The 16,960-nt window shown below is 34.2% G+C and overlaps 1 protein-coding gene across 1 annotated transcript in view; it reads right to left on the bottom strand.

Moving 5' to 3' along the window:
- Positions 1-16,960, bottom strand: part of LOC118183992 (uncharacterized) — a 543,427-nt gene that overhangs the window by 372,756 nt on the left and 153,711 nt on the right. The window contains exons 18-20 of the mRNA XM_085809921.1: positions 14,936-15,085; positions 9,715-9,837; positions 7,144-7,335 (exon numbers count right to left, since the gene is read on the bottom strand). Coding sequence (XP_085666047.1) covers positions 7,144-7,335; positions 9,715-9,837; positions 14,936-15,085 — 465 coding nt within the window. The remainder of the gene's footprint in view (positions 1-7,143; positions 7,336-9,714; positions 9,838-14,935; positions 15,086-16,960) is intronic.

The raw sequence follows: 16,960 nt of genomic DNA, 5'->3' as shown, positions 1-16,960 counted from the left end.
CGAGTCCTAAGGACGTTTCAGCCACAGTTTGTGCCTCTCATTATGATTCTAATGCAAAAGATAATCAAACCAGTCACATTTTATTGTGTACTGCTTTAATAAAAGTTCAAAATTCTGAACAACAGTTTGTGAAGTGTAGATGTTTATGTGACACTGGATCTCAGAGATCATTTATTTCAAGGGATTGTGTGAAGAAATTAGGATTACGAGTGAAAGATAATTCCATTTCTGTATCATGTTTAGGAGAATTTAATACTATAAGTAATGGGGAAGTCGATTTAGTATTCACTTCTCATTTTAAAAGTGATATTCGTGTATCAACATCAGCGTTTGTACTGGACAAGGTGACAGATAACATTCCCTATGTATCTTTGCCATCAATCATCTTCGATAACTTCAGTGATTTACAATTAGCTGATCCATTATTTTACAAGTCACAACCAGTTGACATTTTATTTGGAGTAAATGTATTTCTGCATTTAATGACGGGAGAAATTGTCAAACGTGGTCCTGATCTACCATTTGCTCTAAATTCGAAGTTGGGATGGATAATTTCGGGTACTACAAATTTTGAATCTACAAATTTTGAGCCAGTATATGTAAATCATTTGAATACAAACACAGATGAGTTAGTAAATTCTTTCTGGGAGTTAGAAAAGTTTCCAAATGTACAACCTTTAACAAATGAAGAAAAACTTTGTGAAGAACATTTTAAAAACTCGCATTTTAGAGACACATCAGGTCGTTATTCAGTTGCATTACCATTCAAACGTAATAGAGATATTCTAGGTGACTCCCGTGAAGTGGCGTACAGAAGATTTCAATACTTGGAGAAGAGGCTGTTATCTATGAAAGAAATTTACAACCAGTATATTCAGTTTATGAAAGAGTACTTTTCACTAGAACACGTAGAATTAGTCCCAGACACAGATTATGAATTAGAGAATAAACACTATTATATCCCACATCACTTCGTGTTGAAGGACTCTAGCTTAACAACCAAAATTGAGAGTTGTTTTCGATGCGAGCGCTAAAACAACCACAGGTGTTTCTTTAAATGATACACTAATGATAGGCCCAAAAATACAAGATGACTTAATTTGTATTTTACTAAGATTTAGACTTCATAACATTGCAATAACCGCTGATATTAAAATGATGTACAGACAGATAAAGGTTCATGAAAAAGATAGAGATTTTCAGAGAATATTATGGAGAGATAGCCCGTATAAGCAAATACAAGTTTGTCGTTTGAAAACAGTTACATATGGAACTGCAGCTGCTCCATATCTTGCAACCAAAATTTTGAGTCAGTTAGCGATTGATGAAGGATTGAACTTTCCAAAGGCAAAGAATATAGTTTTAAAAGATTTTTATGTTGATGATATGTTAACTGGTGTAAAAGATAGTTCGGAAGGTATTGCACTGATAGACGAATTGCAACATCTGCTAAAAAGTGGTGGCTTTGAGCTTCACAAATGGTCGACAAGTGAACCGTCATTGTTAAAAACCTCTGGCTTAACAAACACAGATAGTGACAATATTCATCGTGTAATAGAAGACAAACCATTGAAAGTTCTGGGATTGGAATGGCATCCGGACAATGATGAATTCAAATGTAATGTCGGTGTAATAGAGTATCAAAGTGTTCCGACTAAAAGGATTATTTTGTCATTCGTAGCAAAACTATTCGATCCATTGGGGTGGATAGCTCCGTTTGTAATTCTCGCTAAAATGATCCTTCAGCAATTGTGGAAATTACAGTTATCATGGGATGATCCTGTAACAGAAGAGATTGATCGAAATTGGAGAAATCTATGTAGAGAAGTTAAACTTTTGAATTCTATAAATATACCTAGGAAAATTCTGCTACCTGATTATTTTCGATGTGAACTTCACGGATTTTGTGATGCGTCTGAAAGAGGTTATGCAGCAGTTATTTATATCAAAACTTGCAATAACTCTGACATTAATGTTAAACTCGTAACAGCTAAAACTCGTGTAGCACCATTAAAATCTATTACGATTCCAAGACTGGAATTATGTGCAGCAGTGTTATTGGCACGCTTCATTCAGTCTGTAAAAGCTGCATTAGTTATAAATTTTGATTTAGTGCAAGGTTGGAGTGATTCACAAATCGTGTTGTCATGGCTAAGGTCAGATCCTAAAAAATGGCAATTATTCGTATCCAATAGAGTTTCTGAAATACAATCCATCTTACCACCTGAGAACTGGAGTCATGTTGATGGAAAGGAAAATCCAGCTGAATGTGCTTCACGTGGATTATTTCCTGCAGAGCTATTATCTCATCAATTGTGGTGGAATGGTCCTTCTTGGTTAAAGTGCAGTGAGATTGCCTTATCTAAAAATATTCTTATAGATGAAGAGGCATTACCAGATGCACGTAAAACAGTCTCATTTGTAGTTTCTGAACCTGTACAGGAACTTGCTATTATATCAAATATATCTTCATTTCCAAAGTTACAACGCATATTTGCTTGGATATTAAGATTCATATCGAATTCTAAAGTAGCATATCTAGAAAGAAATACGTCTTTTTTATCTAGTAATGAAATTCGAGCTGCAACTTTCTGTATTGTCCGAATAATACAGCGATTTCACTTTTTTAAAGAAATTCAATGTTTGGAGTTGGGAAAGGACTTACCTACATACAGCAACCTCCTTAGCTTGTGTCCAATTTTAGATGACAACAAAGTGTTACGTGTAGGAGGAAGACTGAAAAATGCGCAACTATCAGAAAATGAAAAACATCCAATCTTATTACCTTCAAAACACAATCTGACAGAAATCATAATTAGACACTTTCATGTCAAATATCTGCATGCAGCACCGGAACTTCTTCTATCTTTAATTAGACAGCAATTTTGGATCATAACTGCTAGATCTGCTATCCGAAAAGTAGTGAAATCTTGTATTACGTGTTGTAAACTTAGAGCTAAAACTGCAAGTCAAATAATGGCTGATCTACCGGAATCTAGAGTAACACAATCACGACCATTTCATCGAACTGGAATAGATTTTTCTGGACCGTTCATGATTAAACATCGTGCAGGACGTGGACAAAAATCATTTAAATATTACGTATGCTTATTTGTGTGTTTTATAATCAAGGCAGTACATCTTGAAGTGGTAGAAGATTTGTCAACAAAGGCATTTTTAAGTGCATTGAAACGATTTATTACAAGAAGAGGGAAACCATTTGAGATTTATAGTGACTGCGGTACTAACTTTAAAGGTGCAGACAAAGAAATCAGAAAATGTTTTTTGCAATGTAAGCAAAATCAAGAATTCACAAATTTTTGTCTTTAGAGGAAATAAAATGGATATTCAACCCGCCATCATCTCCCCATTTTGGTGGACTATGGGAATCGGCAGTAAAGTCAATGAAATTACATCTAAAAAGGACTGTTGGTGATACTGTGCTGACCTATCCGGATTTTCAGACCTTGATAGCGCAGGTTGAGGCTTGTCTCAACTCTAGGCCATTGTGTCCAACATCGGCTGATCCAAATGATTTAACTGCATTAACACCTGGTCATTTCCTAATAGGAACGTCTTTAACTGCCATACCTGAACCAAACCTAAATTATAGTTCCTTCAATCACATTGACAGATGGCATGTGAGACAGTTTATTTTTCAGCACTTCTGGAAAAGATGGAGTCGAGAATACCTGTCTCAGCTTCAACAAAGACCTAAATGGCAAAAAAGTCAAAACAATTTAGAAGTCAATGACTTAGTCCTCATCAAAGAAGACAACCTTCCGCCTCTTAAATGGAGGTTAGGGAGAATAATTGCTGTTCATCCGGGCTCAGATCAAAGAGTCAGAGTTGCTAGTATTAAAACTGGTCATGGTGTCATAAAACGACCAGTCGTGAAATTGTGTCCTCTTCCTATTCAGACTAAAAAACTATGAACTGCTTCGCATATAATATTTTGTATTATTTTTCTTATGTTTATCTTTTATTACAGACTAAGAAGTTTCAAAATGCTCCAACTGTTGAAATCCCCTGGGATTTCAACGAGGGCCAGGATGTTTATGTGAGTATCGTTTGCTTCATTTTATTGTTGCAAACAGCGTAAATTCCTTTTGCTTTTCTTCCTTTAGTTTTGAACTTTATGTGTGGCAACAAGATAATTTGATTGATAGAATTGTGTTTGTGACAGCCATGTAGAATGGCTCGCTTATTTTGTATCAATTATTTTGCATCGCTAACAAGTGTAATTTAATAAAAGTGTAGGAATACAGTCCATTTGTTGATTGATTATAGTTTGTGAAACATATTAAGTGTAAGAACACCAACACTAAGGATAAACTGCTGAAAGGCTATTTTAAATATCAATAATGAGAAACAGCATGCATGTTTTTCTAAAATGTATTGCATTAAATTTAATTTTTTACTGTCTGAGTTTTTATTCTACGTTTGAACTGTAACAAGTTAATTCACTATTTCGAAGCAACCTTTCTCCTCATGTTTTAATCTCGGATTTCTCCAAACGTATGAAAATTTAAACATTATGGAATACAGCACAGTTGACAAAGAACATGAGTTCCCAACAGAGTCAGTATTAACCCCCAGAGAGTCCATGAAATTTAAAAAGCGTCAATGATGTTCAAGAGTTTTATAGGAGGTCGACAACTTAAAATGCACGGCAACAAATCGGTATAATCAAAATCACTGTTTTCATAGATTTTTAGACATTATAACTGCTTGTAGCATTTTATAGATATTTTTAATACCGTAATGGATTTTTTTAAGCTGACAAATCTATGGCGACATAATTAATAATATAGAAAAAATACATATTCTACTTAGCTGATATGTCTTCGTTTCTTCAGCACCATGGAAATCAAATTTCAAGGAAAAATATCAATTCTACTGAAGCTAGAACGATTACCTTCAGTTTTCTCTATAAAGTTAACTTGTTTATAGCGATACAGAATCGAAAAAAAAAAATCATTACTTTGATAACTTCATGCGATCATACGTTATTGAAAAAGACGGTATTTCAGAAGATGCATTGTTATAAAGAAGTCTCCAAATATTCAAGCACCAATCTTCAAACACATGGGTACACTAAGTTTTGGAATTTAAAAGTCATTCCAGAGAAATATCCCAAAATAAAATTAGTTATCGAACTAATAACATTAGGGAAAAATTAATTCCTCTTATCAACTTGTAGGGTTTCCTTTAGTTTAATTCACGTATTATTTAAATTTGTGCTATATTTCCTGAACTCCTCAACTTCCCCTCGCATTTCCTCGCCAGGATGTAAATTTAAAGGTAAGTGAAGTTGAGTATTTAAACGGGTGAATCTTGAAGTTTACTAACAGCGTGTTTTCCCCAGCCAGCGCACGTTTCATTTCTGACCTTGCTGTTACGCTGATATGTCTTTTGGCCTTTTGAATAATTATCACGCCTGTTAGGTTATCGAGTCAGTCTAGTTAGCCATAACTTAAAAGTCCTAATCCAGCGCTTTTTGTTTTAGACATGAATTTATTTGTGTAATATCGTAATTTCAACTGCAAGTTGTCGGTGTTATTGTGAAGCACGAAGTACGTGCCTTTCTGTTCATAGTTAAAAGTAACAATGGGCTATTTTCACCCTTCTTATGTGCTGGTATTCTTTCACGCCTGTGCGAGAAGTCTCCAGGTTCATTAATAGGATCTAGATTAGTTAATGTGCTCAAAGAGAAGTAGATCCTATAACTTAGCGGAAGCAGGCTTTAGACGACTCAATAATTTACAACGGAAACAAGAAACAGGGTGAATGTTTTAGACGAGGTGATTTACGTTCAGGAATTTTGTGGTAAATATAAAAAAATACGTTGCTTTAATACATAAAGCGCAGTCATCACATTAATTAAAATAGTTTCTGATTATAGCTTATATTTGTAAAGTTTAAAATAACATGTAGAGTTCATTTATGCTAATTAACTAGTCATTCTATGATTTAGACCTTTACTGTCGCTTCTTCTTTCCGTTTCAACACCAGAACACCAATTAGCTCTCGTGTATTTAAGATGAGGCTTTTAGATTGTAAGACACAGCGCGTCGAGGCCACGTTACTAGGTTGCTAACTTAGATAAGAATTTTTATAATCTTCGGCCTTGTATTATAATTGCCGATATTGAATCTCCACGCCGGTTAGAGTTCTGAGCCAAATTTGCGTTAAATTGATTTCTGCAGCTTCCCGCTACTAGTTCACTTGAATTTAAACTTTTACATTTGACTGTAAGTTTAAGTTACATCGCCACAAGTAGTTGGGTGATGTGCATTATTCTTCTTAGTTTAAAATAAAAAGGTCTTCTGCACCGTTTTTAATTCCCAGTTGTTATTTTAGGCTTAGCAATAATTCGCTGAACATCTACCAAGAGTATGAACACGATGATTGCAAAACATACTAAACTTTGTAAATGATATAAAAAGTAATAAAACATAAACTAAATAAGTAAACGTTTTCGAAATTTACAGAAATTACTGTTCATATTCTTAGTCTAATTGTTATCATTTAACTACATATGTGCAATTATTAGTATTATAGCTATGTTGTATGTTGAATATTATACAGAAAGGGCAAAAGAGTGGTGAAAAAAAAAAGCTATTCTTTTAAAAGTTGCAAAAAAAATGGGGCTGAGGATTCTTGGCGTAGAAACATGACATTTAGCTAACAGTCTTTCGCAAGATATAAATTATATTAAAATTTTGCTGTAACTAAGTAGTCATAGTAACCAGTAAACGCCTCAGTTATTACTTCAAATCCTGCAAATTAAAAATTCAAATTCCACGAGGCTTTCGTTTTTCTCAAACTATATTCGAGTTTTGCTACCGCCAAGTGAAGAGTTTTTTTATAATTATTATTCTTAGTTTCCTTTACATCAAGCCGTAATCATCTAGATATTTAAAACGATATTTTTCTTCACTCATTTTGATACTTTTAAATTTTATAGCAGTAAAAGTATGCTTTCTACAATTTAGAGGTGGCTATTCGGAGAAGAGTTTATATTTTCGTACAAGATTTTACAACTCTTCTTAATTCCGGTGGTTTTAACAAGATTCAGAACAATGGGGCAAACGGTTTAGAAATGATGTTTATGAACTGAAAAGAATATAGAAACAGTACCTCTTCGATGGTTTTGAAATATTCTATGGCAACATCAATAAGTCGCCTGTTGTTAGTTACTTCCGTCCTGAAGGTCGACCACTTTTTCTGCATCGTCGTTATCTCTTGCCGAACGAGTGTAGAATCGACTCTTTGGTCACGTATTAACCTCTCAGCAGTACTAACAAACTCCTGAATGCGTATCTGAAGCAACTGCAAAGAAAAATCATTATTAATTATTATATTATTATTAATAATTTTATATATATATATATACGTATATATAATCCACTATTGATAATCAATTATAATACATATATTTATATACGTGATGATGTGGTAAAATTACACACATAGATGTTAAAGCACACATAGTAAATCCGGAATAAAAAAGAAACTTGGATATCATATAGATGCAATCAGACGCAGTCGTTACAGATTTAAATTTTATTGAAGCAAAAATATTAAATTTAATTGTAACAAACTGGCAATGGACGTTTAAATTGATAATTTTGCATTAAACACATCCCCGCTGCAAGGAAACGCTTTGCACCATTTTGCATCATTCTGCAGCATGTTACGCACTATTTCCCTGCAATTTATCTGCACTGCGAAATCCTTAGCCCAATCGCTACTCAGGATTAAAAGAAAAATTTTCCGGCTTATAAATACGACCGCAAATAGGCATCAATACGCATCAATCCCCCCCCATTATGCTGTGCTACTCAATATGATATGTTTTAAAAAAATAATCGTCAAGTAATAAAGATTTATTGTGATTATCCAGTGAATGTATGGTTCTTCCAAGAGTTCAAACTATTTACTATGCTACCTGCATACGTATCACATTTACTACCACTTCCACCATGATCAGTAAGTTGATTGATTTCTAGTTTTTCTCTAATCAGCTTTCCGCTAAATTCTATCAATCTAATTTGGCTGCGAGCCTCTAAATTATCACATATATATTGAGAGAGAGAGAGAGAGTTCTCACCTATTTTGTAGACTACATCATACCATTTGCAACATTTTTACAAACATAATTCTATGTCTGTATTCCAGAGTTAAAATTGTTCTCTTACTTCTAAAGTAAAATGTTAAATCATAATCCATTAATAAACACTGGTAAATATTTATATTTCTGGTTAATTCATCCTAATTATGAAAATATATTATCTGAGCATGATAACATATTCGATAATCACCAGATATTATTTGTTTAAAACTTAAAGAGCTCGGCAAAATGTGAATAATCGCAGTCTTAAATGCACAGAGATACCTGAGAAAAATATGGATTAGAAATAAATTATACGAGATGTTTATAACAAAAAGAGATATTTATAATAAAAAGGTTCTGTTATTTAAGACATATGATTTGATCCCACACAATGACTTTCAGTCCAATTGTTTACGAATAAATTACAAAATTGAATCATGTGTCTGGAGAAGAAAAAAAAATCATTACTCATTTTTAAGCTGATCTAAAGTATTTAGACGTAATTGTCGTTCATTTTATTTGAACTAGCGTATAAAGCGTTAAATTAGATTTCCATATCCAGAATTAAAATTGAAAATACTTATTTAATTTTCTTCAAAAATCTTTCAGATATCACAAACAGGCTTCCTTTAATTCTAAATTCACTTCAATCTAATTACATAATTTCTTACAGAAGTATACATAAAATTATACAAAAATGAGAACCAGTTGAATAAATACGACTCAAAAAGTAAGAAAATTTAAGGCGATTCAAGATTAATTTTTGTAACATTTATGCTTTAGAACAAAGTCAAAAACAGACGATTTTCTAAAATTTTGAAATGTCCCCGTATTTTCAAATCCCTTTCTTTAATGCTGCACAGCCTTGATTATTTAATGTGGATACGATCAAGATGAATTTGGGTACTGATTTGTTAAAATAATCAATGCACGTATTTTAAAAATCAAATAAACTGTTTTTTCTGTAACTTTTAATTATTAAAACTAAAATGAAATTTACTTTCAAAAATCAAGTAATTTATTTTGACATTAAATTTCCTTTTTCAAGAGAAGATACACAAAATATTTTAACGCCTACACATATAATTATTGGCTTTCGCTCGTTATATAATCAGAAGCCAGTAATTTACTAAAACAACTAATCTGTATTCAATAGAAGATAACATTTTTGACATTTAGAAGCCATAATTAATACTTCACGAAACAGATTTCAAAAGGGAGTAAAAATGTACTCGGACAGGCAAAGGCACGATAAAAAATAGGAATAGTGATTACAACACCTGTTACATTTACAAGATTTAAATACAGCGATCGGAAATTTTCGAAGAATTTTGCTCACACTTATCTTTTATTTCTGGAAACTTTTTTCTGGAAAGTATCGCCAAATAAATTTTAACAATCTTAGATAACCTACTCAGTTCTTTGCGAGTAATTTTAACAATCTTAGATAACCTACTCAGTTCTTTGATACTCTCAGTCCTTTGTATAATTGAACTCTTTGTTCTTAGTTCTTTGTACAATTGTATAATCAAGGCTCTGTTGTATATTTAATCAATTATCCTGCTCGGAAAAAGCTTTCACAACAGCTTATATACCTCAATAGTCTTTTCGAATTGTAAGAAAGCTTCCGAAGTGTGCAGTGTAGCAGGCAGGCTGTCTCCTCGGCTTTCTCTTATGGATGATAGCTGGTTATTCAGATCTTCTATCTGTTGGTTTATCTGCAAATGAAAAAACAGAAATATTATATACAGTACTTGACAGACAAATTTAACCCATATTATAACTCAGCCTCAGAACTATACTTCAAATACTTATGCTTAATTATACTCAGTTAACACAATTGATATGTACCTTAACATGCCTAAGGAATTAGATCTCTCCCATGTAACTACCTGGAGATTCAGTTCTTAATATGGTTAGAACTATGACATATAATATTGTAAGGAACACAGATTTAGAATTGATATCCATCTACTTTACACCTTCAGAGACAACAGACACTAGAAGGTATATTAATTTGCATACTTCATAAGAACAGTTTATAATTAGGAAAAGTATACTAACAAGGAACAAATTGTTATTACACTCTTTCGCAAAAACATCGTAGCACCAAGAAGGAATTTTGCGATCGTCACGAAATTTGGTATGGAAAAACATCTTGATCGAAAGTTTCAAGGCAAATGAACAGGAATTGCTATCATAGCGCGCATTTCTAGTGCGATATTCGCAAAGTATAAAACCAGTAACAGAGACGGAAAATTTATATGTTTTTGTTGCTGCTATTGTCATTCCGTAAAGAAGCAACTAAAGACGTCATTACGACGCCTTACAGACAACTAAACGACTTTGAACGTGGTCGCATTGTAGGGCTACGTGCAGCTGGGTGGTCATACCGAGCAATAGGCCGCCACCTGCAGCGTACAGACACTGCTGTGCAAAGATGTTGGCAGCAATGGTTGCTACAAGGAAACTGCCGACGAAATGAAGGGTCTGGAAAGCTAAGAAGTACAAAAGCGAGGCAAGATAGGATGATTTTTCGCCAGGTCCGAACCGCCCCAATGGTATTATTGTTCTCTATTCAACGCACTACAGCCACGTCTATACCTTCTGTGGTACCGTCCACCATTTCACGGCGCTTGTTTGAGGCGGGATTACGCTCACAGAGGCCAAACGCCTTCGACAGAGGTCCAAGACGTTTGCCTTAGACCCCAAAACATCGGCGGAGTCGTCTGGAGTTGTGTCGCAGCCGATCATAATGGCTGCGATCAGACTGGCATCGTATAATGTTCAGCGATGAATCCCGCTTCACTCTTGAAGCAGATGACCACCGTGTTCGTATCTGGAGAGGACAGGGCCAGCGGTCTCAATCAGCCTTTTGTTTTGCAAAGGCATACAGCCATAACACCTCGTGTGATGGTATGGTGAGCTATTTCTTATGACAGCAGGTCATTTTAGTCATCCTCCGTACATCCTATACAGCTCAACGATATGCTGATACCATCCTGCGACCGGTTGAATTACCCTTCATGGCACGTCATCCTGGCGCCATTTTCCAACAAGATAATGCCAGGCCACATACCGCTCGCATATCTCTGGACTGTCTCCGGTCGGTTGATACTCTTTCCTGGCCAACAAGGTCACCAGACCTTTCACCAATCAAGCATGTCTGGGGCATGGTAGTCCGCCAGATTCGGGTACCACAAAATATCGCAAATCTGGAGCGACAACTGATGAATGCCTGGCAGAATGTATCGCAGGATGACATTAGGAACCTCTACCACTCCTTGCCACGAAGAATTTAAGCATGCATTGCTGTCAGCGGTGGTTCGATCAACTACTAATTTGAATACTCAATGGGTGATTGTGAGCCGTGAACAGGTACTATGACGTTGATTTTTTAATCATTTTATTATCTGCGTATGAGCTATACACCTAGTCAATTTCATCTAAAACAACCACTTCATTCATGGTGCTCCGATGTTTTTGCAAAACAGTGTATTTACAAAGGGTCTCTAAGACCAAAAACTAACATCCAAAAAACTGAAAACAATAAGACTTGAAAAATTACGTGGTAATTAGAGTAAAAAAAAAAAAAAAAAAAAAAAAAAAAAGTTTAAGTTTTTATGTAGATCCAGTAAAAAGGTCAGAAATTACCCAGAACTTCTAGACACTTATCTTCTCATCTGCAGTGAAACAATTCAGTGAAATTCTATGTGTAATGTTTAACTTTAATTTATCTGTAACAGTATTCTATTCCTTATCTGAATTACAAGTTAATTTTATTATTTACTATCATTTTAACCTTGCCACATATTGTTGCGTTCTACGGGTTTGTGGATTTGGAATCACTGATGATATCACTTGATGAAGAATCAAAACACAATATATGCGACAATATTTTATAGGACAGTTCAATAGATACGTTTACAGTCGTCGAAAAAACTACGATAAACACGCTGAAACAATCAACAACACAGCTTTCAGGCTATAATGGTGAAGACAGCTTCAAGGCAAAAGCACTAAGGCACAGCCCCCCGACTCGGTCGATCACTTTCAAGCTACTCCACTTCGTAACGCAAGACACTACTCCACTACTGAGCTTAAGATACTACTTTCTTCCAGGATAGGCAAGGTATATACAGCATTAACTTACTTCGAGAACATTTCCGAGGAACGTTCTAGTATGCTCTCACTCCGTCTACGGCATATCGTCAAATGTCACCAAATTTCGCCAAAGGGCGATTTTGCGCCAGAGGACGATTTCGTGCGATTCGCCAAAGGGAGATTTCGCGCCAAATTTAGCAAACTTAACCCCGCATTGTGGGGAAACTATCTTAAAGCAGCTGGACATTTCCCAACAATATTAATTATTTATTAATCTCTAATATTTTACTCTATTTGAAGCCTTGATAGCAAGATAAGGAAAAATAATATGTAGCTAAGTAGTATTAAAATATATAAAATAACAGTACGATGAAAAATAATGGAAGCGGTATAACATTTAAAAGCTTTTTTAAATTATCTTCCCGAATAGCCACTATATTTTTTCTCTCTTTCGGCATACAGACGAATATTTTATCGCTTAAACAATATTTGTTCTAATGACTTGAGAAATATACACTATTATACTTCAACAGAATTTTTCTAGAAAAATGTATATTTCTATTTTAGAAATTTAATTCCCACAAAACTATAAATTTTTAAATCAGAACAAAACAAATTGCTTAACATAATTTAAATTTTCTAAATTGCAAAATCTTTAAAAATTTTGTTTATTGAGTGCAAAGCAATTATTAGAATGAAGCGTAAATATCGTATTTATGCAAATCAACAAAAATTTGTCCTGCAAATGCTCTAATCTCAATCTGAGATATTTACTATAACTTCCTTTTTAAAACATAATTAAATGATAATTTATATGTATTTTTTATCTATAGTTATACTCGATTATTCTCCAAACTTAAATTGCAAAGTAATATTTTTTCTATGCAATAATCAACAGCAAAGTGAAGTGAAGACGCTTGAATAAAAATTTGCTATTCGTTAAACCTAGATTACAAAGTAATATTTTTTCTCCGTAATAATGAAAAACGTTTCATCGTACAAATTAGTCAACGTTTGTTATAGCCATCTTCTAAGGCAAGGCTTCTCAAACTTTTTTCAGTCGAGACCCCTTTTTATCACTGAAACTTTTTTTGCACCCCAAATATCAAATATCAAACAAAGATATAAAAATAAATATCCTCTCGTAAATAATTTACTGCTTTGGTAAACAATATACATATAAAAAGAAGTAAGCAAACAAAAATTAAAGAAAATTCTAATGAGACAAATTCGCTCTTTTTCTGCTACGTAACAAATTAAATACCGATGCGGTATTTGATACTGCTGAACACACAGCATCTTCAGCATATTTCAACATTAAACGAAATTTTGTTTTAATTACAGTTACAGATGAAAATGTAGTTTTATAAAAATATGTGGTGCTGAATGAGAGAAGAACATTTGATGCCATTTCAGAAATAATGAGAAATCTAGTTATAACTCCCATCCAGAAAGTTTGAATCGCTAGAGAGCTTTACAAATTCCTTTTGCACTTTATATTATAGTTAATTAATCTCATTAATGTCAATTAATGTAATTTCTTTAAAAGTCTTATGAATGCAGTTTATTTAATTTCAACTATCGAACTGAATTTTCGTGACCCCAAAATTTCGATTTGTTTAAGAAGACGAAAACCGATCCTATAATAAAAGGTTGTTGTATCAAATAGAAGAGAGAATTATAGCTGAAAAGTCGGGATTTTCTTACGGTTCGTTATATCACGAGCCATATAAACGCGACACTTTTAATATAAAATCATCTAAACGCCATAGTACGTGGAGAAAATTTATTACAAAATTAACAAGGAAAAATTTATTGAGCGTTTGCAGGCGAATGCTCCCAAACGTAATCTTTTTTTAATATATTTAAATTAATCCCTTTTATATGTGGCGTAATAATTCACTTAATTCAAAACGACACCGCATATTATTGCATAGGCACTTGTTTAATGTCTTTGATCTTTCCAATTTCTCTTGTATTTAACACTCCTGGAAGCCATGCACTTAGACCGCTTTGAAACACATAAATCTGCCATCAGGGATTAGATACGTTACTATTATATAGTGGATACGTTACTATTCCAGCAGATCAGCTAACTATCCAGCCGAAGGCGCAAACTGTTTGAATGGAATTGATTTATAAAACAATTGGTTTCAGAAAATCATATTATTACTGATTACTTATTGTCAATAGACATTTTGGTGTGATTAAGACATATCTTTTACATTCTTCGAAAAAGAATCCACAGAAATTGAAAGAGAATAAATTAAATTCGCTAAAGAATTCAGTAATTTATGAACTAATTTATGAATATGCAGCAGAAATGAACACATCAGTAAAAGAACCGCATAAAACAGATCAGTATGTCTCCATATCATCCCATCCAATTCCCGCATAATTAAATTTAGTTTAGACATCTAGCTTATCTAGCTTCCACACCTAACATTTTGTACCAAATTCTATCTGGGCATTCTTTTACTTTTTTAGTAAAACGAGGAAATGTTCTTACTGGGAAAGTGACAAAAAATTATGAAATATACATTTCCAGAAACCAATGAACTTATTCCTTATTTATTGCAGATAATTGCATTGTTTTGAACTTTCATATCATTCAACGAATATTCATGTAAAAACTCTCCAGGCACATGATTACTCATAACAATACACCATCGCCTTTCATAAACAGAAATCGCACATCCAAAATTTCCATACCAAGTGCATATCTCTATTGAAAATGCTCAGCTGGTGATGACGCTCCAGTCGGTTTCTGTGTTCTTCCCACGCCTTTTCGAAAGCTTTTTTTCTTGCGTCATGAATACCAATGACTTTTTCTCTGTCTTTCGCAGCTGCGTCTGCCGGTTCCTGTGAAAGGAAAAAGTTCCGAATTAGAAAGAGTTTTGTTCCTTTGCAGTAAAACATGAAATTACATATCTACATATTTAACTCATTTCCTAAACTGAAACCATGAGTCCCCGCCCAAGTCCACCATGAGTCAGGAGATACTTAATCATGAACTCTTTAAGTTACTCTTACAAGTCTGCCTACCTAGCGATGCTTCACGCAGAGCTATTCCTTTTAGGTGGTAAAGAGTTAGAGTCCCAACTATTGATCAACTTCACACACAGACAGATTAAAACTGAATAATATTTTACATAAACAATCCTGGTGGTTTCAAACCAATGTTAAAAATTGCACTACATGAAATAATCGATAATTTATCGACAAAATATTAACAAAAACTAAGGCAAACTCGCCTTTTTGATAATTGCAAGGTTACAAGAATATATTTTTTCTAAAACATTGAACATGTTGTTTCCTATCAACTAAGCACTTAAAGCTACTTACCAACTCGCACAGCAGCCGGAAATATACTGGAGGAAAAAATTATAGGAATAACTATAAAAACTCATGTAACTTGAATAATGCATTAGATTGCCCAATGGTGACAAAGTGGATTCAAGATGAACACCGTGTTCAAGCTCCTGGAGCTAAGTAAGGGTGAAGTGAAAAGTCAGTGATGAAAGTCGGGGTCTTGGGATCCACACATGTTTTAACGTATTTAAATATGAAGAATATGCCGGCTGCTCCATCTGCTGCATTACTTCGCCCTCAAGATAATCGGTCAGTAATGTAACGCGACGGGTTCGATCATTATCGTCCATTAGGAGGAAATTATTACCGCTTACACTCCTAAACTACTTGACATAAGGATAAAATATCTTATCTCTTTATATTTCAGAATATTAGGGAAAATGCACTGGTTAAAAACACGTGGGTTAGTGCGGCCATCCAAACTGATACTCGCCCACACCATTGTACCGATGTCTTTGTACCGATGTCTTTTACTACTTTCAGGCTTCCTGTGTGTGTTTTACTTCGAGGTTATTAGTAAAGAGAACTATAACCACGGTGGTCTCTGTACCACTGCAACTGGGCGCATTTCGCAACCCGAGTTATTGCGATATAAATCATATATTTCTTTGCATAAAGCCCTTTTCTTTGTAGCCTGCCACTCTTGGTATATTTAAATAGTTAAATTTCTTTAGCTGCACCGAACTCCGTTGTAATCTGGACTAGCGTTATTTGTCTACTTTGTTTAATAATCGTTGCCAAATTACAAACGTGAGGGTCTGCTGTCGCATGATTTGGACGTTGACCTGGTTGTCCGCCTACATGATCCGTGTCTTTATATCATTTCCAAGCTCTTGACATGACGCTTTTGGCTACTTTTAAGTCTATACAAACTTGTAAGAATGTCTGTTCTATGTCCATTTTCCTAATCATATGCCATTTCTTACAATCAATCAAATGCTTTCTGAAGGACATGTTCTAACTTCCGCACGGGAACGTTTTATCCAACTAATCCTGAAACCTTGGAATTAGAATCTGAAGCACCCGTTTCCACACGTAAATGAAGATCAGTGAAGATGAATCCTATCGGAATACGTGATAATGCTGACCTTAAGCTACCAAACCAACTACCTTTCATTGAACATCATTTAATAGATTTAACATAAAGCACTCTTTTATAATTGTTCCGTTAGTTTTTCCCGCCAGTGTACTATGTTCCGAACTAGCTAATGTACAATGCTGCACTAGGAACTGCTGCTAACATGCTCTAAAGTGGTACGCATGCGTTCACCTCGACAAGCTAAAAATATTCTATCTAATTTTTAAATTCTCTTTCGCGTGCTTTTAGTTTACATGACTTTCTGGCCTAAGAGAATATATGTGATG

Source organism: Stegodyphus dumicola, chromosome 2 (assembly GCF_044657685.1).
Source record: "Stegodyphus dumicola isolate Sdum_Otavi_A_Nest chromosome 2, ASM4465768v1".
Lineage (NCBI taxonomy): Eukaryota > Metazoa > Arthropoda > Arachnida > Araneae > Eresidae > Stegodyphus > Stegodyphus dumicola.
Note: the sequence above shows the minus strand (reverse complement) of the source record. Positions and strands in the feature narration are given on the sequence as shown.